Source organism: Protomyctophum parallelum (genome assembly GCF_964188405.1).
Source record: "Protomyctophum parallelum genome assembly, chromosome: 23".
Classification (NCBI taxonomy): domain Eukaryota; kingdom Metazoa; phylum Chordata; class Actinopteri; order Myctophiformes; family Myctophidae; genus Protomyctophum; species Protomyctophum parallelum.
Window position 1 is genome coordinate 28,825,421 of NC_139715.1, and position 23,872 is coordinate 28,849,292.

The 23,872-nt window shown below is 45.5% G+C and overlaps 1 protein-coding gene across 4 annotated transcripts; it reads left to right on the forward strand.

Moving 5' to 3' along the window:
• Positions 1-348: 348 nt before the first annotated feature.
• Positions 349-22,556, forward strand: LOC310854102 (poly(rC)-binding protein 3; the record flags this gene model as incomplete). Of its 4 annotated transcripts, none has more annotated exons than XM_083758610.1 (12): positions 349-426; positions 2,451-2,474; positions 2,606-2,638; positions 3,947-4,063; positions 5,900-6,031; positions 12,204-12,332; positions 13,918-14,061; positions 15,960-16,001; positions 17,318-17,396; positions 20,747-20,805; positions 21,842-22,011; positions 22,502-22,556. In XM_083758610.1, 12 exons carry the CDS (start codon positions 349-351, stop codon positions 22,554-22,556), a joined length of 1,062 nt encoding a protein of 353 aa, XP_083614736.1. The 4 variants fall into 4 exon arrangements, with proteins under 4 accessions (XP_083614736.1, XP_083614737.1, XP_083614738.1 ...); XM_083758611.1 differs by having other exon boundaries at positions 20,753-20,805; XM_083758612.1 differs by having other exon boundaries at positions 17,321-17,396; positions 20,753-20,805.
• Between the last annotated feature and the right edge of the window lie 1,316 nt (positions 22,557-23,872).

Sequence of the window (23,872 nt, forward strand, 5' to 3'; positions counted from 1 at the left end):
CGATGCATCCCCTGTAATGAGAATCTGGCTCCAACATGGACGGCTGTCACATCCGGGGCAGGTGGAAGTGACGCGTTCTGTAAGCTCATACTGCATGGCGCCACCTTGTGGATTATAGTGGTGGGGCACAAAGTGTTAATGAACTAACGTTCTGTGTGTGTGTGTGTGTGTGTGTGTGTGTGTGTGTGTGTGTGTGTGTGTGTGTGCGTGTGCGTGTGTGTGTGTGTGTGCGTGACCAGGTGACCTGCTTGGCTGTCCGTACCGTCACACTCGCGTCGGCGCCCCTTGGGACTTGATCCTTTTCTTTTCACGTGACCACGCCCCTTCCTTCACATCCAATCCCGCAACATGGAACCCATCAAGGTCCAATCATCTGAGGGCGGCCTGAACGTCACCCTCACCATCAGACTCCTGATGCATGGCAAGGTACAGTACACGCACACACACACACGCGCACGCACACACGCAACTCTGACAGGGTACGAATGTAACGAACCGGAAAGGGTCTATTTGATTACATTTGGAACTGTTCACAGATATACAAAAAAAACAGTAAAAACGCACGTATGTACTGTACACCCCCTTACTCTTAGTTGGTTTGTATTTTATCTGAACGGGGGGGTGGCTCCCGTTCATATAGACTGTAACGTAGCCACGCCCCTCAGAACATACGCGACTTTATGGTAATTGTTTTTAAATAAATGGGACCATCATTTTCCAAAAAGAATATTATGACATGATAAATGAGACTTTAAACTAGTGACTGGAAGCAGAAATTATTCATGACCATGTTTATGAAGGTAATACAGTCTAGGTGAAGTTGGGCCAAAATACATGGACCTATGGAGATATGGGGTTTTTGGGCCCAATGACAGCGCGACAACGATTTCCTTATCTGTCTGACTGCCCCCCTGACTGTAGTGTAGATAGGTGAGTGCTGTCCATGGTGCTGAAGCTATAGTTATGTACTGTAGTGTAGATAGGTGAGTGCTGTCCATGGTGCTGAAGCTATAGTGATGTACTGTAGTGTAGATAGGTGAGTGCTGTCCATGGTGCTGAAGCTATAGTTATGTACTGTAGTGTAGATAGGTGAGTGCTGTCCATGGTGCTGAAGCTATAGTTATGAACTGTAGTGTAGATAGGTGAGTGCTGTCCATGGTGCTGAAGCTATAGTTATGTACTGTAGTGTAGATAGGTGAGTGCTGTCCATGGTGCTGAAGCTATAGTTATGTACTGTAGTGTAGATAGGTGAGAGCTGTCCATGGTGCTGAAGCTATAGTGATGTACTGTAGTGTAGATAGGTGAGTGCTGTCCATGGTGCTGAAGCTATAGTGATGTACTGTAGTGTAGATAGGTGAGAGCTGTCCATGGTGCTGAAGCTATAGTTATGTACTGTAGTGTAGATAGGTGAGTGCTGTCCATGGTGCTGAAGCTATAGTGATGTACTGTAGTGTAGATAGGTGAGTGCTGTCCATGGTGCTGAAGCTATAGTGATGTACTGTAGTGTAGATAGGTGAGTGCTGTCCATGGTGCTGAAGCTATAGTTATGTACTGTAGTGTAGATAGGTGAGAGCTGTCCATGGTGCTGAAGCTATAGTGATGTACTGCAGTGTAGATAGGTGAGAGCTGTCCATGGTGCTGAAGCTATAGTTATGTACTGCAGTGTAGATAGGCGAGTGCTGTCCATGGTGCTGAAGCTATAGTTATGTACTGTAGTGTAGATAGGTGAGTGCTGTCCATGGTGCTGAAGCTATAGTTATGTACTGTAGTGTAGATAGGTGAGAGCTGTCCATGGTGCTGAAGCTAGTTATGTACCGCAGGGGTTCCCACACTTTTTCATGTAAAGGACCCCCACATTGACACTAATTAGCAGAGTTAACAGAGTTAAATTAACATTGATTTTTACAATATAAATTGGGGGTCCCAGAGATAGAATTGCCATTAAATGGGGGTCCGTAGACTAATGCATGTCAAACTGGGTGGGGGTCCTTGAAATTAAAAAGGTTTTAAAAATCACTATTAGAGCCGTAAAAATCTTCTCTTTTGGGGGTACTTGGCATAGATTTTCATTTTGGGTGGGAACCCCTTTTTGGTGCATTATGTTATGCTTTAGCTATTGAAAAATAGAAGATCTACAAGCTACCCAGTGGCGCGCTACGAGCTTGTAGGTCTGCTATTTTTGAATGCCTGACATAGAAACAGAGCTTTTTCATAAAACTGTCAGGATGTAGGAGACATTTTTTAGAATCTGATCTCAGGTCAGCACGGGTTAAGGCCACTGCATGTGCCAAAGAAAACAAGGTGGAGGTTCGTCGCCATAACGTCCTCGCTGTCCCACGACCGACCGGGGCCAATTCACCTGTCAGAAGAGAATCAATGCAATACATGTGACCCTGCTTTTCTCATTCCCTGCGGGCGTGTTGTACTCACGCTTGGTTCTCTTTCCGCAGGAGGTCGGGAGCATAATTGGAAAGGTACGTATCACCGGTGTGAACACAACAAAACAAAACAAAACACCCCCGACAATGGAAAAGGACATCTTTGCTGTGACACATGCAGCGGCTATGCAAGGTTTCATTGATTTTCTTTTTTCTTTCTTTTCCAGAAGGGAGAAACGGTGAAGAAAATGCGCGAGGAAGTAAGATCTTTTTTCTCTCTCTCTCTTTGATTGATTGAATGCTTTATTAGTCATGAATGTAAACATCACGTGGTACAGTAAACTAAAAGGATAACACAAAGATAAGTTGTGTGGAACTTCCATTGTGGCCCTATGTATTCAATTCATCGACATAGTGAATTAATAGTGAACTAGCCCTTACCCGTTGTGAGACGGGCGCAGTAATATATAAATTCATTATTAATCATTAATGTGTCAAATTGAAAATTTTTTTACACATAAGACCTCCATATTATTATGGTCCATGCCTGTGTGAGAAGTGGGAGTGATTGGTGCAGGCAGTGAGGAGCTACGGCAGTCACAATGTCATCAACAAATACACACTATATGCACAAACAACATGGGAGAATTACATTTCACTCCCCTTTTGATCAGGTGTTGTTTTTGTTTGTTGTCTCCACCAGGCCGAAGGCATGTGGGGAGAGTATGTTTTGCACTCCGTCCGTCCGTTTGTGTGTTTGTGTGTCCGTCCGTCCGTGTGTCCGTGACAGGCTAATCTCGGCCACCGTTAACCCGGTCGATGCCAAATTTTGCACACACACTCCCTGGATGCCAACGATGAACCTCTGCCCCAAACTTTCCAGAACGGCCTGTTATAGCGCCACCAAGAGGCCGCTTTGTGCAAAAACTTCACCGTTAACCCGGTCGATGCCAAATTTTGCACACACACTCCCTGGATGCCAACGATGAACCTCTGCCCCAAACTTTCCAGAACGGCCTGTTATAGCGCCACCAAGAGGCCGCTTTGTGCAAAACAAGTTTTTGCACAGTACACCTACAGATTTTGTCCAAACATCACGCAAATTGGTACACAGTCTCTCTAGAGCCATTCAACGAAACGGGTCTTTCAGATTTATCACACTCCATCCTGATTGGTTAAGATTGGCTTCCAAAGTTCACAGGAGTGCTCAGTTTCAAACAAAATGCTGCAAATCATGAACACATCGCGTGATTTCCGTGAAATTGTGCACCCACATTCCCACTAGGCCGAGGACGAAATGCCACATGAACAATTTCAACTCAGCCTCAAGGTGGCGCTATAACTGGCCGAAAAGTGTTTTTACCTCTAACTGCACGGATCTGTGGATAACCTGGTGGAGACCTGTGCCCGGAAGGGCACTTTTTCTAGTTTTTTTTTGTTTTTCAGGCCAAGTAAAGTTGCTCTGCATTATGATTTAGCTTATCCACATGACCTGTTCCAAGTTTTCTCTTCATTTCTTTCTTAATAAAGTCTTAATAATGAAGTATTTCCATTTTCCCATGATGCAGAGCGGTGCCCGCATCAACATCTCGGAGGGGAACTGTCCCGAACGCATCGTCACCATCACAGGGCCGACGGACGCCATCTTCAAGGCCTTCGCCATGATCGCCTACAAGTTTGAGGAGGTACGGGACCTTTAACACAATCGGCGCCGGGATTTAAAAACATTTATCCCACGATTTTGTAACCCATTGTTCACCCCTGTGCCAATTATCTAACGTGATCCTGGGCTCTACACACCCTCCGCCAACCTGGGGAGAGCAACGGACTTGAACTCATGCTTCCTTCATGCCTGAGTGTCCAAGTTGCTCCTTTACACCTTACAGGGGGAGTTTCCCTGGTTGGACGTAGCGCGTGGAAGGAACACGTTATTCCAACCAGTTCCTTTCGGCACCAGGACTTCTTTCGAAATAGAAGCTCGGGGTGCCGGGAAGATATGGCCGCTTTTACTCTGTAATTTTCTCTAACTACTACATGTGTCCTGAATGCAGCTGTCCCACAGTGTGTCTGTAGAGAGGTTATATATTCCCAACCTTCAGCCTGTGCACTACTGGAATTCAAAACAGTACTTCAATGTGTCCCATCGCGACGCACTGTGAGCTTGTAGATCTGCTATTTTCCAATGGCCAGAATGTATATGATTTATAATGATTTGTATGATTTATAATAAAAATCTCCAAAGTAATATAGTAACTAACGTTTTCAAATAATCGTAAAGTGAAAGTAAAAGTGCAATATTTGGCTCTGATATGCAGCGGAGTAGAAAAGTATTGGATATTGGAAATACTCAAGTAAAGTACAAATAGGTCATTTGGGATATTCTTCTGTGGAGACTACTACTGCCCATCGAGAGGAACAAGACCTCTCACATGTCCAGATGTTCTGAGTAGGGACACAGGACCAGATGTTCTGAGTAGGGACACAGGACCAGATGTTCTGAGTAGGGACACAGGACCAGATGTTCTGAGTAGGGACACAGGGCTGACTGTGAATGAACTTGGTGTGGCGATGAGCAACAGAGACCAGTGGAAGCAGCTTGTGTCTCAGATCTCGAGGGCACTCGAAGGATGATGATGACAAATACCTAAAAAATGTACTTAAGTACAGTACTTAAAGAAATACCTTAAACCACTGGGTAAAGCCACAAAGTGTCTGGCTGAGCCTTAGAGTATATATACTAATAGAGACGGCACCGGGAGGAAACCCTGAGGCGAAATGGACATAGTGGCCGAACTTGGTATTGCAGCTCGAGCCAGAGCTGGGCCGTTGACTATCATTGCGCACATTCATGTTATTGAGCCCATGACACGTGAACGCTATGGGCTGTATTTTGCGTGTCTTAAGTACCTGCAGGTCTTATTCCCTAACTTGAGTAAACTAAAGACCTGGAGGCGCGATCAATGCTCTTTGGCCACTCAGAATAGCCAAATGGCATTGATCACGCCTCCGGGTCTTTAGTTTATACTCAAGTTAAGGAATAAGACCTGGTACTTAAGACACGCAAAATACAGCCCTATATGTTTCATACGTGAACGCACGCAAACGGCGCAATGATAGTCAACGGCCAGGGCGTTCATGTTATTGGGGCAATCCATCCCAGAATGCACTCTGTTCCTACCCGGAAGGACATCGCCTCATGCGCTTTTGAGCAACTTAATGCAAGTGGATGGGAGGAGACATCCGGTGACGTCTCCATTAACCCATTCTGACCTGAGATCAGATTCTAAAAATGTTTTCTACATCCTGACAGTTTTCTGAATGTTTCTATGTCAGTCGTTCTTTGATTTTTCAAAAATAGCAGACCTACAAGCTCGTAGCGCGCCACTCGGTGGCGTGCTATGAGCTTGTAGATCTGCTATCTTTCAATAGCTAAAGCATAACATAATGCTAACACCAAAAGGGGTTAATATATACTCTGAGGTCTGAGCAAGGCTTGATGTGTTTGGTGATCTTCCCATCAGGACATCATCAACTCCATGAGCAACAGTCCGGCCACGAGCAAACCCCCCGTCACCCTGAGGCTCGTGGTCCCAGCCAGCCAGTGTGGCTCGCTCATCGGCAAAGGGGGCTCCAAAATCAAAGAAATGAGAGAGGTGGGTCTAGTTTTTGTGTGTCGGTGAAATCAAATGTGGCTGTGTTGTTGAGTTTTTTTACAGGAAGTGTCGAGCTCTTCGTTGGAAAGGTCTCATTCAAAAATAATAATATTAATAATAGAATGCGCCATCCCTTAGTAGAGGTGCTGGGTTGGAAAGTGACAGCAGAAAAAAAAAACAAGAATAAACACTCATCTGCTCCAATATAATTTATGACGGCATGACGTCGTCAATAAATTATATTGGAGCAGATGAGTTCGCGGGTTTATTCTTCTTTTTTCTAAAGGACTCATTAAATGCCAACAACTTAAGCAATAAGCCACGAGAGGTCTCAGGTTACTGGGTATTTTACACTGGCTGGGGGCGTAGGCAGACCCGACGCGCAGCGGAGGGTCTTCTTCCTCCCAGCCAGTGTAAAATACCCGGTAAGCTGGGGCCTCGAGTGGCTTATTGCTTTTCTAAAACGGTTACAAACATATAGCAATATTAACCTAATGAAACTATTAAATTCACAAAAGTAGCTACGCTTTGCTCCACTAGAGCGAGGCACATCACTTCCTTGTTTTGCTGCAAGTAGCCTATGTGACGGGAGAATAGCGCTTGATATCTTTACGGGGCTGCCTGGAGCCACACATTCACAGTCATATGAGCCGGGCGGTGCTTAGACGCCCGAACGGCATGTGTTTGTAAAGCAATCAAGTGCTCCCCTTCCCCAGTTCAGCTACAAGGCTGCAGGATAATACAAAGTGATTGAAGGAGTGGGTTATCGGTGAAATTACACCGGTCACGTGACGGTAACCAGCCAATCAGAATGAAGTATTTGGACTACCCGTTTTAGAAATGGAATTTTGCACCAGAGTTCGACGCAGTGTGAACTTACACAAAAGCATCAAAAGTGGCAGATCCGGCCTGGGCCGTGGCTCAGCGGTCCAGGCACCTTGGCTGGTAATCCAGTCTGGCAGTGTGCCGTGCGTTTGACTCCCAATCCCGACGGCCTTTACTGCATGTCACCCCCCCCCCCCCCCCCCCCCCATCTCTCTCCCCATTTCCTGTCAGCCTACTGTCTGTCTCTCCATAAAAAATAAAGGTGAAAGCCACAAAAAAAAAACATTTAAAAGTGGCAGATCCACAATTCGAGCTTGCTACGTTTGCTACTTTTGGGGCGGCGGTGGCTCAGGGGTGGAGTGACCAGATGGCAACCGCAAGGTTGCCAGTTCGAACCCTGTGGGCTCCCCCAGAGTTAGTGTCGAAGTGTCCTTGAGCAAGACACTGAACCCCTTATTGCTTCCTTGGTCCTTTTGTAAAACGTTCAAAGCAACACTTCAACTAAATGACGCAGCAGGCAATACATCATATTTTTTAGGGGGGAATGGGAATGCCTAATGGTCAGAATGGACTCCGTTTGAAGTACCGAATGAAAGACTTGATCTGACGTTTTGTCAGGTCAATCTTTTATTCCCTACTCTCGTATCGTAAACGCCTAATTTGATCATTATATAGCAGCGTCAAAGAAATACATCAAAAGTGACAGCAGTGGTGGAAAAGATCTATCTATCCATTTATATACTTATTGTACCAAAAGTAGAAAGTATACTCATTATGCAGCAGGTCCAATTTCATGTTTTCAAACGTTTAAACATCTTTTGAAAATAGCAGATCTACAAGCCCACAATGTTCCGTGATGTGCCGCATTGCGAGCTTGTAGATCGGCTACTTTCAAATGGCCGAAATGTATATATATATAGGGCTGAAGTGGTGAATGTATGTTTTGTAACTAGTAACTAGAAAATTCGCAATTTAAAAAAATTGCAGAGTGTGGTTGCCGCAGTGGCTTACTGTTATGTTTGTTCTCTTACATAAACAGCAAATTAAAGACTCAAACAAGGTTTACTGTATATCCAATGCTTTAGTCAGGAAGGCCGCACTTATTCATACAGGGATACAGGCACGGTCTCAGCGTGATGACGTCATTCACGTCTCAAAGGAACAAAGGCAATGTCAAGATAACAGCAGTGCTATTATTGAAATAATGTATGATTGAACCACATACATAACAATTCCTCCCTTCTAATTTTTAAGTCCACCAACTATCAGAATGTGCCAGGGAATATTAAGTAAATATAGGTATAGCATTTAAACAGAAATTAAAGCACCATAACAGTTATGAAATGTAATACAGAATCCCAAAACTCTTTTGCATTTTTCTTTGAGAATCAGTCCATATCCGTGTTAACTATAATTCCAACCTCTGAGGGGGTCTACGGTCTCTTTCAGGGTAGCGCCGTAGTGGACCAGGGTCAGGGTCAGTCACACCCTGAGTAATGTCCACAGTCTCTGGAATTTGAGTGTCAGTGTGAACAGTACCACGAGCTGTTGTCATGAAGGTATCATCTGTAGCCTGAGGAGTATCTGAACCCGCTGTCTCTGTGGTGACTTCTCCGGTGGATGCATCTAGAAGCTGGTCGACGTGTCTGCGCCAGATCATGTTGGGCTCCACACCGACAGTGTACGACAAGGGTCCTGTCTGTGACAGTATCTCCCCAGACATCCATTTCTGAGTGGGACTGCGATAGTCTCTGGCCAGGACTTTTTGTCCAATATCAAAGGTTCTCATCTTCCTTTTCAGCTGGCTGGGAGAACACTGTTTCTCTTGAACGTGTTTGCGAATGTCTGGTTTTAGCAAATCTAAGCGTGACCTCAAAGGTCGTCCTAAGAACAGCATTGCCGGTGTCTGTCCTGTGGTGGCATGTGCAGTGTTTCTGTATGCCAGAAGAAAGTTGGCTACCTTCTGTTGTAACGGCACTTCCTCCTTCCTGCTTGCTTTCATTGACTGTTTGAAAGTTTGAACAAAACGTTCCGCCAGCCCATTCGTGGCCGGGTGGTGAGGGGCTGACGTGATGTGTTTAATGCCATTGCTCTTGAGGAAGCCTTGGAACTCCTCCCCCATGAAGATGCTGGCATTGTCACTCACTAGTTGCAGGCACAAGCCTGTGCGAGCAAAAAGCATTTGCAGGAGGTTAACTGTCTTTGCAGCTGTGGCTTTCTTAACTGCAAAGATTTCAGGCCACTTTGAATGGGCGTCGACAACAATAAGAAACATATGATCCAAAAACGGCCCTGCATAATCGATATGTATGCGATGCCAGGGGGTGGAAGGCCATTCCCATGTGTGGACAGGTGCTGGCTGGGGTTGTCGCTGGGTCTGTTGACAACCTGTGCATGACTTGGCAAGGTCTTCAATTTGGCTATCGATGCCAGGCCACCATACATAACTTCTGGCCAGGCTTTTCATTTTAACCACACCTAGGTGTCCTTCATGCAATGATGCGAGCACTCTGGAACGTAGTGTTGGAGGTACGACAACGCGAGACCCCCACATAATGCAACCTTGGCACACAGAGAGTTGATGTTGTCGTGTGGCATACTCCGGAAGCTGAGCATTCCCATGTGCTGGCCATCCGTTCACTGTCAATTCATAGACCTTAGCTAGGACAGGGTCATTTCTTGTCTCTCTTTGTACCTGTGCGCTAGTAACAGGCAGGGGTTCTATCTGTGACATGTGCAGCACTACCGCAGGATCAGTAGCTTTTTCAAACGTTGCTTGTGGTAGCCGAGACAGTCCATCCGCATTTCCATGGAGCTTAGTACTTTTATATTCAATTGTGTACGTGTGCGCTCCTAAGAATAAAGCCCATCGTTGTATGCGTGCCGCTGCCATGGCGGGAACACCTTTCTGGGGACAAAAGATGGATACTAGGGGCTGGTGATCAGTAATCAAGGTGAAACGTTGCCCATAGAGGTACTGATTAAACTTTTTCACACCCCATACCAAGCTCAAAGCTTCTCTGTCAATTTGTGCATAATTGCGCTCAGCAGACGTTAAAGTCCGAGAAGCAAAAGCAATGGGTCTCTCTGAGCCATCAGGCATCCTATGTGATAATACAGCCCCTATGCCATATGGTGAAGCATCACAAGCAAGCCGCAGAGGAAGGCATGGGTCATAGTGTGCCAACACTGCATCAGAGGTTATAAGTTGCTTGGCTGCAGTGAATGCTTGTGCACACTCCTTGGTCCACCTCCATTTGGTGTCCTTTTGTAGCAGTGCATTCAGTGGGTGTAACACAGTTGAGAGATTTGGCAAGAATCGATGATAGTAATTAATTAAACCTAGAAATGAGCGACATTGACTCACGTTTGCTGGCTGTGGAGCATTCAGCATGGCATCAACCTTGTCTTTAGTCTTGTGCAGGCCATGTCTGTCGATTTTGTGTCCACAGTACTCAATGGAGTCTTGGAAAAACTCACATTTGCTCCTATTAGCTCTCAGGCCATACTCCTCCAGCCTTGTTAGCACAGCATCTAGGTTTGCCAAATGAGTGGCAGTATCTGGCCCAGTCACCACAATGTCATCCAAAAAGCACTGAGTGCCTGGTATTCCTTGTAACACCTGGTCCATGGCCCGCTGCCAAATCGCTGGGGCACTGGCAATGCCAAACACTAGTCTACTATACTGGTACAGGCCCTTGTGTGTATTTATGGTCAGATATTTCTGCGAAGGCTCTTCCACTTCCATTTGTAGATAGGCCTGTGCAAGGTCAATCTTGGAGAAACGCTCACCGTGTGACAACGAAGCAAAAATATCGTCAATGCGTGGAAGTGGATACTGTTCTGCATGTATTACAGGATTCAATGTCACTTTAAAGTCCCCACAAATCCTTACTTTATCAGTTGTCTTTTTCCCCACAGGTACTATAGGCGTTGCCCACTCAGACCAGTCCACCTTGGATAATATTCCTTGCTCCACTAGGTGTTGGAGCTCTGCTTCCACTTTAGGGCGTAATGCATATGGAACAGGGCGAGCCTTGTGAAATTTTGGCGTTGCGTTGTCTTCAAGCTCAATCCGTGCCTTGATGTGTTTTAGGGTACCGATGCCCTCTCTGAACACTTGTGCATGTTTATCCATTATCTGTGTCAGTTGCATGACTGCACACAGGTTCTTGTCCTTGGTGGCGATTTGCATGGCTTTTATGTCATGCCAGTTCAAACGGATGTGCCTCAACCACTGTCGTCCAAATAACGGCACGCCTCCATACTTTAGTACATACAACTCAAGGTTGCACCTTTGGCCCTCATATGCCACTTTCACCTTTAATTTTCCCAGTGGAGTGATCCGCTCACCTGTGTATGTTTTCAGTTTCACACTGGTGCGTTTCAGTTTCACATCAGCGAAATGCCCATTCGAAATGCCCATTCGGGCAACCACACTAATTAGAATCTACAAAGTAACTAACGTTTTCAAATACATGTGGTGGAGTAAAAGTACAATATTTGGCTCTGAGATGTAGTGGAGTATAGAAGCAAAAGTATTGGATATTGGAAATACTCAAGTCAAGTACAAATGCCTCAATTGTACTACCGGTAAGTACAGCACTTAGGTAAATGTACTTACAGTAGTTACTTTCCACCACTGTTTGATACATTTGCATTTTGCAATGAACTCTTCTTGGTACAGAGGGAGTACTGTACGTATGAACAGTATGTACAGTCTCCCAACGCGCCTCAAGCCTGAAACTGATCCGGACTGCTGGTAGTAACTGGTTATTACATGTATCATGGCATCTTGTCATTGGCTCATTGATAGCCCAGCCTGTATTTAATTAACAGGTTCACTGCCACCTGCTGGACGCAAATCCAACCTCTGACTGCCACGGTCTGTGGGGACGATTTAGAGGCTGCGCACACAGCACAGAAACGGATGTTGTGGGTCGGCCATCTTATGCTAAATAAATAGCGTCAATGCTAGCGAGCCAATATATAGCCATCCTTGCTCTAGAAAGCACCAATGTTTCCATCTAGACCACCGGATAATCAGCAAAGACCTCTGAACATCGCGCTAATTGACCAAACCATGAAGAGCTCCGTAGATTAGGAGTTATTCTTATATAAAGTAGGGATTGTGTTAAGACATGCCCAAATGCTGCCACCCCATGACTCTGATGAAGACCGCAAGGTCGAAACGTTAGTCGTTTTTGTATACTTATAGCACCTAATAAAAGGCTCTAAAATGTCCGCGCTGCTCCAGTCTCTTGTCCTTATGCAACTCTTCTTGGTGTTACTGTGCGTGTTGTGAGTCATAATGATCTAACCTCCTCTCCTCTGTCCGTCTGTCCAGTCGACAGGCGCTCAGGTCCAGGTTGCAGGCGACATGCTGCCTAACTCCACGGAGCGTGCGGTCACCATCTCGGGGGCCCCAGAAGCCATCATCCAGTGTGTCAAGCAGATATGTGTGGTGATGCTGGAGGTACGTTTCTTTTGGACAGGGGGGACGTGCTCTATAAGATAAGAATCAAAGAAAAGAAGATGGAAAAACAACATTATTATCCCACCATGATTCAGATTCACTCTATTGTCACTTAGATGCAATGTTCTCTCGTGACCTCAAAAACAACAGAAACATAGAAAGGTAGACGCCTCTTTCGGCTCCGGGGCGCCTGTAACTCGAGAAGAGGCGTGCTTCCGTGACGCACATGGAAAGGTCAATCAAAAGGCAACGTAAAAACGTGTGTTTTCTCATCATGCCAATGAAGTTCCTTTGGATTGTATATATAAATCCTGGAAAAGACGTGCTGCTATTGGCCAGTAGTCAACTTGAGTGGCAGCGAGTCTGCGTGTCTTCCACAGTTCCGCTCGACTTCCCTGCCTTACTGTGCGATACAGGTCGCTCCAGTGAACTGCAGCGGCCAATGAGGTCGCTCCAGTGAACTGCAGCGGCCAATGAGGTCGCTCCAATGAACTGCGGCGGCCAATGAGGCGTCTAGGTTTTTAACGCTATGAAATGCAAGGCCTCAAACGAGGCGAGGTGCTGTGAGCTTGTATAGATCAGACTATTGTAAAAGTAATTAAATTACATTTCCATAACTTTAGAAATGTGCAGATACCCTGCATGCGTGTATGCCGTATGTTGGTTTGTTTACTGTTAAACAAATGATAAGCAAATAATCTGGGGACCCCCAAAGCAATAATTTGAGGGCCCCTCCCCCCCAGTTTTGGGAACCACTTGTGCAGGTTTTAACACTGTGTAATGTGATGTACTGCAGTGTGTGTGTGTGTGTGTGTGTGTGTGTGTGTGTGTGTGTGTGTGTGTGCGCGCCACTCACAGGTTCTCCGAGAGTCACTGACCCTCTGTAACGTTCACTTCTGTTCACCTCTTACTCTCTTCTTTCTTTCCTTAAAAACTCACTCACTTTTTTTCTTCTCTTGTTCCCCCTCTCTTACTTCTTATCGTTTTAATTTCCCTCTATCGTTTTGTTCTTCTGGCACGTACTTTTAACGCAACGCCTAATTTACGTTCCGTCCTACGAAGGCGTCGCGCGCGGAAATACCGCATTTACAAGCCCGCCGCAAGGCATCGCACTCGCTTGTAAATCGCCTATTCCCGGCAACGCGCAACACCGGCGTTCGGTGAAGCATGAATCAGGCTTAACAACACTTCTTCTCCACGTCTCTCTCTACCGACCGACCCACCACCCCACCCCCCGCCCCCCTTCGCACTTCTGTTCACCTCTTAAGGCCTATTCATAGTCCCGGTTTTGGTGAAGAGGTGACCACCAAAAAACTACAACATAACGTCACACCACATCACAACACAACACATCTCTCCGTTTTTACTAAACCACCGCTTCGGTGGTCACCACTTCACCGAAAACTAGTCCACGAATAGGCCTTTATTCTCTTCTTTCTTTCCTTAAAAACTCACTCACTTTTTTCTTCTCTTGTTCCCTCCTCTCACTTCCGTTTTAATTTCCACCCCCGCCTCCTGCTCTGCTCCCGTCCCCCACAACCCCCCCCCCCCCCCCGCCCCATCCCCCCTTCCCCCCCCCCACCAGTCCCCACCGAAAGGTGCCACCATCCCCTACCGTCCCAAGCCGGCTTCCACCCCTGTCATCTTTTCAGGTGGCCAGGTACGGGCCGACCCGCTGGGGGCTTCCACGGCCAACCTCAGCCTCCTACTGCAGCACCAAGCAATGCCCGTTAGTATCACAATGCATCTGTCTCGGCTCGCGGTCTGTCTCAGTTAGCCCATTCTGACCTGAGATCAGATTCTAAAAAATGTCTGTTTGAAAATGACAGTTTTCTGAACAAGCTATGTTTCTATGTCAGTCGTTCTTCGATTTTTCAAAAATAGCAGACCTACAAGCTCGTAGCGCGCCACTCGGTGGCGCGCTATGAGCTTGTAGATCTGCTATTTTTAAATAGCTAAAGCATAACGTAATGCTAACCTCGGCCTCCTATACTGCACCAAGCAATGCCCGTTAGTATCACAATGTGCAGGTTTTGGAACACACTGTGGCCCCTTTTCCACCGGTTGGTTCCCAGTGGGAACCGGTTCAGTTCTTTTTGGTTCTTAGTCCATGAGCCGGAGCTCCAAAATTGAAACGTTAATATGAATTGAGTGTAGCAAAACCATACCTATATTAGATTATTATCACCATAAAATTTCCCCAATTGAGTACTTACACGAAGACAATGATTTATTGCATGATAAAGCGACTACAGTGGGAAGGGTTATCATGTATTCATTTACTTGTATTGATCCTATAAACAATTTAATATAGGGTATAGTTTCCCACCAATTTTAGAGCTCTGGCTCATGGACTAAAAACCAAAAAGAACTGAACCGGTTCCCATTGGGAACCAACCGGTGGAAAAGGGGTCTTGGCCTCCCTCACCCCCTCTCTGTACTCCAGGGTTCCCCAATTAATTTTCCTCAAGGGCCATATTTTGACTAGCGTACCAGGCTGGGGGCCGAGTCTGCACGCGCGAGGTCGAGGTCTTGCCCTGAAAATTCATTTTCAGGGCAAGACCCCATTTGAAATGGATGCCCAGTTTGATATGCATAGGCTACTGACCCCCATTTAATGCCATTTATATCTGGGACCCTTAAAAAAAATATATATATATAAATATATTTTTTGGGAAATTCTTTCATGGGCCACAAGGGGGCGCTCTGTGGGCCGCAAATGGCCCGCGGGCCGCCTATTGGGGAGCCCTGCTGTACTCACTCACTACTACCTCGCTTCCGTTAAGTGTCACGTCAAGGTCTTTAAGGTTTTCTCTGAGCTCAATTGCACCCAAAAAAAACCTCAACTTTGAACATGTCTGTGTTCTGGGATTTTCTGACTCAAACAAGTGCTCTGATTTCCCTGTGGACTGTAAATCCCATATGACATTACAATTTGCCAGCAGATGTCACTGTTGAGGCCTTTTTTTGCCTGATTTTATTGCAGCTCAAAAGGCTTCAGAACACACAGAGAACCCCCCCCCCCCAGGCCACAGAAAATCCACTGAATGTTCAAAGTTCCAGGTTGGGTGGGTGTAATTGAGGTTATACAAACTAAATAAATGAAAATGAATGTCATGGCCGGGGGTGCACCTGATGGAGGGGAAAGGAACTGGTCGGAATAACGTGTTCCTTCCATGCGTTATACGTCCGGCCGGGGAAACTCCCCCCTGTCAGGTGAAAAGAAGCAGCTTGGACTCTTCATGCATAGAAGGAAGCATGAGGTCAGTCCACTGCCCCCCCCCCCCCCCCCCCCATGTTGGCAGAGGAAGTGTAGCGCCCAGGATTACATTAGATAATTGACACATGGGTGAAATAATGGGTTGCAAAATAGTGGGATAAAAAGAAAAAGAAAAAAGAAAATGAATGTCATGAAACCTTTAAACACTTAAAGCCAAATCCCAATAGGCTACAAATACCTCAAAACTGTACTTAAGTACTTAAGTAAATGTACTTAGTTACATAACTTACTTTACACCATTGTCTCTAGATGTGCATACAAAGTAGTGTAGCTATGACGAATGAGCTTCGACATAGCATAATATGACCATAATAATCTCTCTCTCTCTCTCTCTCTCGCGTTCACAGGCCTACACCATCCAAGGACAATATGCCATCCCTCATCCTGACGTGAGTGTTAAAGAGAGCCACGAGGAAGCCCTCTCTCCCCCTCTCTCTCTCTCTCTGTTGTCTAACATTTACACTTGTTCCCATCCCATTAATATTGATATCACCGGGGTCTTTATACAGTATTCCCGCTATAAGAAAACTGCCTGTAGCCTCTATCTATCTGCTATAACTCTTGAGATGACTCACTCTCCGCTGCCTCTATACCCTCCCCTCTGTTTGGGGGGGGGGGGGATGGGGGGGCTTGAACCCAGGGCTATGCGGTGAACGGCCGGGGGAAACCGAGGCAAGAATAATGAAAGACGCGTAGAGTCGGGATATTCTTTCTATTATCAAACACACAGCGAGGGAATTATGGGGATAGCTATAGGGCATCGTATTAGCCAGGGATTGTATTAACACACACCCCTCACCCAAAGCTACAGTAAGTGGCTTGTGGTTATAGAGTGTCCGCCCTGCATGGGACTGGGAGGTTAAGGGTTTGATCCCCGGGCCAAGTCATACCAAAGACTCCTGCTTCCCTGCTTGGCACTCGGCATCAAGGGTTAGATTGGGGGCAAGTCCCTGTGACATGCTTATAGCCTCATGTCGAGGGGGTGTTTGTTTTTTTAATCCTTTATTTAACCAGGGTAGTAGCTGCAGCACAAGTGCTCATTCTCACAGAGACACACAGACAGACACACACACACATTAAAACCTGGGAGCTGACCAGTACAACCACAGTCTTATACTGTTGGCCACTAAGCAGCTCCACTGGAGCAGTTGGGGCTTCAGTGCCTTGCTCAAGGGAACTTCAGCGGTGTTGGGTGAGTGATGACAATCACTTCCCGAACCCGAAGATTTGTCCTGCCCGTCCGGGGAATCGAACCGGCAACCTTTTGGCAACAAGGGCGCTCCTCTAACCCTTGTATATACCAAGCTGCCTCACGCTACAGAAACATGAGGCTCCTGCCACTATGGGCCTCATGGCTCGGCAAAGGCTTACTAACTATACTTACTAAAATATACTACATATTACTACTCTCTCTCTCTCTCTCTCTCTCTCTCTTCTCCTTCAACCTGTCTTGTGTTGTTACTCTTCCTCGGATCTACTTACCGTACTCTGGTAGTGTTTCTGAGTGAGAACCGACCTGTGTGTGTTTGTACAGTATGTATCAGTGTGTATGCGTGCCCAACGCTTATGTGCTCACGAGCGTGTGTGTGTGTGTGTGTGTGTGTGTGTGTGTGTGCGCACACGTGCGTGTGTACCTTTTGTTTTAACGATGACCTCATAGCGCTATACTGCTGTCAACCTCCCTCCTCTCCTCCTCCCCCCTCAGCAGTTGAGCAAGCTCCACCAGTTGGCTATGCAGCAAACCCCCTTTACCCCCCTTGGACAGACCACCCCTGCCTTCCCTGGTACGTACCTCTCTTCCACCACCACCACCACCTACACAACCACCACCCTCTCTTACCGAAGCTCCTCTCTTCTCGTTTTTACCCGACTATAGAGACATATACTGTACACCTCCTTTTTTATTTCAGCTGGCTCTGTCTCTCTGTCTCTGTCTGTCTGTCTCTCTCTCTCTCTGCTGACAAGAGTTTCATTCCAAAATGAGTTGATCAAAAGGCCCCCCCCTGCCCTGGGGCATCCACCAAGCAAAAAAAACAAAAACACAGTGCTTTAGAACACAAGGGGGCCATGGTGGAGGCATCACGGAAAATCCTGCCTAGGGCACCAAATTGCTCAGGGCCGGCACTGGCGGGAAGACAGAACAGAACCTAGTCGAAAAGGTGCCCATAAGAGCGAAAGCAAATGAGTGAGCGAGAATGTCAGTGATGAGGCAAATTTCTACCGACGACATCCTCTATTTTGTGGGGAAGTTAGCAGTGCTGTAGTCTTATTTTTTTTATTCAACCTTTATTTAACCAGTAAAAAAAACATTGAGACTGCGTCTCTTTTTCAAGTGGGAACTGGCCAAGCGGCAGAATACATAATTACACTTTAAAACACTACATTGTACATGTCAACTTTTACAACAGCCAAATAATAAATCCATGAACAATACCTCCAGAAGCCTATAGAATATATACAACAATACTCCAAAATAGTACACTAACAATAACCGGGTACAAGAAAAAGTCTACAGACTAGAGCATGCGAAAATGATTCCCTCCCAAGCGCATGACACGCACACTCGTGCATGTGCACGCATATACGCGTTATATATATATATATATATATATATATATATATATATATATATACACACATACTCGTCTATTGATGTGAACATTCTCACTATATGATCTTGCTACCCCCCAGGCCCATCTTCCTGCGTTTCAGAAACGCCAGCTCGGACGGTTAGTGGATGGTACAAAAAATTCAATTAGAATTTTGGCAGAGGGCATACTATAGCCTATACCCGTATATTCATAGAATACACTACTGGAAGTTCAGTCAGACATGACTCACGCATAGATTTAACCAATATTTATTATAGAATGAGAATACGTAAGTGTGCATATGATATTTTATCTTGGCGTTCGGCTCTGATACATTCGTCTCCCTGCTCGGCACAATCAAACACCATCATTAAACATTAAGAGCAGGAAGATAGATATACAATAACAACCTCTATGGGGAGCATAAATAACAGAGCCCACCGGTGGTGCTGGGGTGGTGGTGGGAGCAAACCTCACATAACAACCAGGAACCATGAGCAGAAGGAAGGCAGGAAGAGCATGCTGTCTAGTGAGCTTAAATACCCCGCCCAATTGGTCAGCTGACTGCCACATCAGCGAATGACATGTGGGTCTTGCACACACTGAATACACCCACATAGTAATGCAGCATATTAACCCCTTGAGTATAGACCGATTCCGTACCGGTTTCATGGTTGCAGCCTACGTATTTCCTGTAGGCGGACTGGACGTAGCTGCGGGGGTAAAACCCTCACCAGGCGCACATCTTCCACTACAGTGAACGGCAGAGTGACTGATGTTAGTTTGCCTCAAACTTTACTCCTTTACCTGCTTTTTTACTAACACTAACATTACAAAGATGCCCAGAACATCGAGATGAACCTGTGTAGTTTATGGCTGCTCCAACAGTAGTGGCAACATAACAAATAAAATAAAACGGAATGTCTAATATCCACCGCGATGGCTGAGACCAGAGCCATTGAGCAATGGTTGAGACAAAGCAGTGAAAGATACATAACGCCAGTCTTACCCAATACCAAATATTTCTGTTTTATTAACACAAGGCTGCTGTACTTTATACCTCATACTTTAAATGCTTAGTATGAGGTATAAAATACAGCAGCCTTGTGTTCATAAAACAGAAAGATTGGGTATTGGGTAAGACTGAAATTATGTATCTTGCAGGATTCTTCACTGCTTTGTCTCAACCATTACTCAATGGCTCTGGTCTCAGCCATCGCGGTGGATATTAGACATTCCGTTTTATTTTATTTGTTATGTTGCCACTACTGTTGGAGCAGCCATAAACTACACAGGTTCATCTCGATGTTCTGGGCATCTTTGTAATGTTAGTGTTAGTAAAAAAGCAGGTAAAGGAGTAAAGTTTGAGGCAAACTAACATCAGTCACTCTGCCGTTCACTGTAGTGGAAGATGTGCGCCTGGTGAGGGTTTTACCCCCGCAGCTACGTCGAGTCCGCCTACAGGAAATACGTAGGCTGCGACCATGAAACCGGTACGGAATCGGTCTATACTGTATGTACGGTATGCACCCTTGAGCACGGCATGAATCCCTCGAGTATAATCTGACTGAACTAACTCTGCAAGCTATGTATCATTTAAAGCTATAGTTGTTAAAGCTAAAAGACTAACATAAAGCTTAGTTGTTATAGCTAAAACAAAAACTAAATGGATGTAGAGCATGAACTCTTGTCTTCTTCTTCCTACACTTCTTCAAATTCTTCTTCTTCTAAATGTTCTTCATCTTCTTCATCTTCTTGTGTTTTTCCTCCTGATGGCCCTTTTGGTGCTCTGTGCCATGTGACATGGCCTTCTGGTGGTGGTCTTCTCTTGTTGACGTTGAGGTTTTCTTATACTTTCCTTTTCGTCATAATTTTTTTTCGTCTCATGTGATTTCTTTTCACTTCTTTATATCTTCAATAAAAAATGTCCCCTTATAGCATAAATTTCTATATGATTTTTATTTTATTTTGTTTTCGTGATGCAAATGCCTCAACGATTTTTTTCCCCCCTTCAATAAGTAGGAGATGAGCTGTTACGATCGTCGAGGTCGGGTAGAAACATCAATATGTCCAAAACTGTTTCAGGATAAAAATAGAAAAAGTAGCAGATGAAAGCGCATCGCTACATGCCGCGTTTTGAGCTTGCAGGTCTGCTATACTTTGCTACTTTGATGCTTTTGTGCAATGCTGTAGTGTGTAGTATAATCACAAAAGTTAGAATCTGGAGCCGAGAGTTTTCTGCTCGACGGTGACGACATGCAGTGAGAAGTGAGGTTCTGCTCCGACCGAGTGGTGGACCGCAGCCAAACTGCCCCCGGCCGGGGCGCTGTGATGCCATTAGCTAAAAGCCATGAAGAAGAGCCCGTTTGACTTGAAAACATTGCAACCCACGCTGGCCTTTTTTCATTTTTTTGCATTAAATTAAATGTGGTCCATCCAATGGTGTGCCAAAACTCTTCTGTCCTCTCTGCTGTCTCTCCCTCTCGCTCTCTCTGCTGTCTCTCTCTCTCTCTCTCTCTCCCCCACCCCTCTCTCGGTGACAGCAGCAGGTTTGGATGCCAGTAACCAGGCCAGTACTCATGAACTCTCCATTCCCAATGATGTGAGTACTTCGTGCTGTTGTTACACACACACAGCACATTTCGGCAATTTGAAAATAGCTGATCTACAAGCCGTTTTCAAAAGATTGGTATACATTTGACTTGAAACTGTACAACGTGAAACTAGGGATGTCCCGATACACTTTTTTCGTTCCCGATCCGTACCGATACTGAATGAAAAAATGAAAATGACTTATTTTATCTTGTGTTGTTAATAGCAGACTCCTCACTCAAATGAGCAGTTTGGGCAACTCCAAAGCAAACTCCACATGTCCCAACTTATTATTGACCTGCCATAGTGTCGACCCCTTACACCCCTGTGTCGGATCGGTGGTTAGACTGGCATATTAGCAGATACCGATAGGACCCGAAATGTCCAAAAAGAGCCGATACCAATACTTTTCCGATACCGATACAGTATCAGGACATCTCTACTTGAAACGGGACATTCTGCATCATTTCATTTCGATGCCAATATTCTTGTATACTTTTACTCAAGTACATTTTGAATTCCGGACATTTTTTACTTGTAACAGAGTATTTCCACAAAGCAACATTGATACTTTTACTCAAGTAAAAAAAAACAACAACATTTGAGTACTTTTTTCCACCACTGCCCATGCACGCTTAACCTGACTCTGCCAGATGGGGGCGGTATTGGGTAACCATGTTCCCCAACACGGCAACCATCTGAGATCGCTCAGGGGATTGAGCTAACACCAAACCGCTCCCGGTTCGAACCAATCAGCGTGAGCTAAGGGCGGGATATGTATGAAACCGGATGTCTGGGGAACATGGTTACTCAATATGATTGGTTGTGTTTGCACGCCCACACGGTGATAGACAGACGGTCCCATCCAATCATCTACCAAGTATCTTGAAAAAAAAAGGAACAGCCCCGTCATCGAATTGGCTCCCGAGATCCCAGATCCCAATAAGCTGTGAAACAAAGTGTAGCAAAGCTTCTTGGATCTGGCAGCGTCAGGTTAATGCACGCTCCCTGACCGCGCTAACGTCCCGCCGCCGTTTCCTTCCCAGCTAATAGGCTGCATAATCGGGCGCCAGGGCACCAAAATCAACGAGATCCGCCAGATGTCTGGGGCGCAGATCAAAATTGCTAACGCCATGGAAGGGTCGTCGGAGCGCCAGATCACCATCACGGGAACCCCCGCCAACATCAGCCTGGCACAGTACCTCATCAACGCAAGGTCAGTCACCAGATGGGTTTTTTTACGGTAAATGTTATAGAAACGGTGCATTTATACGGCGCCTTTATCCAAAGTATAGGGATGGGAATTATCCATGAATGAATTAATTGATAATTGTTACGTTTTGATAACCTTATATCGATCGATTAACCCATTTTGGGGCGGGAACCCCTTTTGGTGTTTTGAGCATTGTGTTATATATTAGCTATTGAAAAATAGCAGATCTACAAGCTCATAGAGCGCCACCGAGTGGCGCGCTACGAGCTTGTAGGTCTGCTATTTTCTACATGAAAATGTTTGAGAACCACTGACATAGAAACACGAGGTTTTTCAGAAAACCGTCAGGATTTAGAAAGCATTTGTAGAATCGTCCTCAGGTCTAAATGGGTTAACTGGTTAGTTGATAAGCGGCGTTTTTTTTGTCGACTAGTAAACTAGGCAACTAGTCAACTAGTAAAAATCAGCCCTCCCTCCCTGCCTCCCCGTGCAGGTTCCGAGATGTGGCGGCCATGTGGAACGACCCATCTTCCATGACCACATCCTGAGTTCCCTCCCTTAACAACAACTGGCTCTCCTGCGCGCGGCCCTTTCCATCGACCCGACCAACGGACAGACAACCCCAACCAAGACCTACGGACACTGGCTCTGGCTCTCTGAAAGAAAAGATCTAAATAAATCAAAATAAAACAAAAAATACAACAAATACAACAAAAAAATACAACCCCACACGCACTCACGCACGCACACACACACACGCTTAAAGACTGTCCCCCGCCACCTTCTTCTACAACAGGAAGGTGGGCGGGGCTACTAGTAGGCTGGCGCCTGTTTCTTTCAGAGGGCCATAAATATGTATAATCTCAGTTGATTAGGTTTCTTTTTTTTGTTGTTTTTGTTTAGAGAACTGTTAAAAGCATGTTGAATGTTTATATGGAAAACAATTGTTTCTTTCTTTCTTTCTCTCTTTCTTTCTTTCTTTCTTTCTTTCTTTCACCTCTCTCTCTCTCTTTCTCTATCTCTGTCAGTGCTGCGTCATAGAACATCAGTAACCATTTTAAAAGTATATTTAATAAGAAGAAAAAAAAATGTCATTGTTTTAAGATTGACCATTTTGTAGAGCGTAGTTCATCTTATTCTTATCTTATTATCGTTAACAGCTGCTCAGTGATGCCATCGGCTGGATCGTGTGGTGGGATGTAGCCGACATACACCTTTCTATGAGATCCTTGGGATCTCATATAATGTATTTGGAATTATACACGCTTTTTGAGTGCGACTCACATCTTTTGTCTACTTTCAGAATCGTATATATATCCGATCTCTAACCTTTTACTCTTTTTTGCTGCATCACATGACCCTTTATAAGCCAGTGGTTCTCAAAGTGGGGGTCCAGGGACCCTCGGTGTTCCAAAACAGAGCCTTTCAGCGGTAGGTAACCCTGCGAGAGTTCTGATCCACAAGGCCCCATTTTGGTTCCATTTGTATATACTCTAAGGCCCCATTTCCTCTGCTTCTAGCACTGGTTCTGTTCTAGATTATTGGAACCTTGGTGCTTTTCACAGAACCGGACGCAAACCATGCTTCCCATCCTGGGAAGCATTAGTCCCCATAGGTTTGATTCCAGGCCTGGCCAGCAATGTGTCGAATTTGACCGGTCGCAGTGCCAAAACGAGTTCTGAACCCAATTAAATGTCAGTGGAAACACTCTGGCCCTTCTTCCACCAAAAGATCTTTGGTTCTATAGAACTGGCTCTGTTCTAAATTCTTCGAACGCTTTGGTGTTTTCTCCGAACCAACTTTTAGGGTTCTGAACCAATTCATTTCCAGTGGAAACACTCTGAACTGGTTCAATATTAACTGG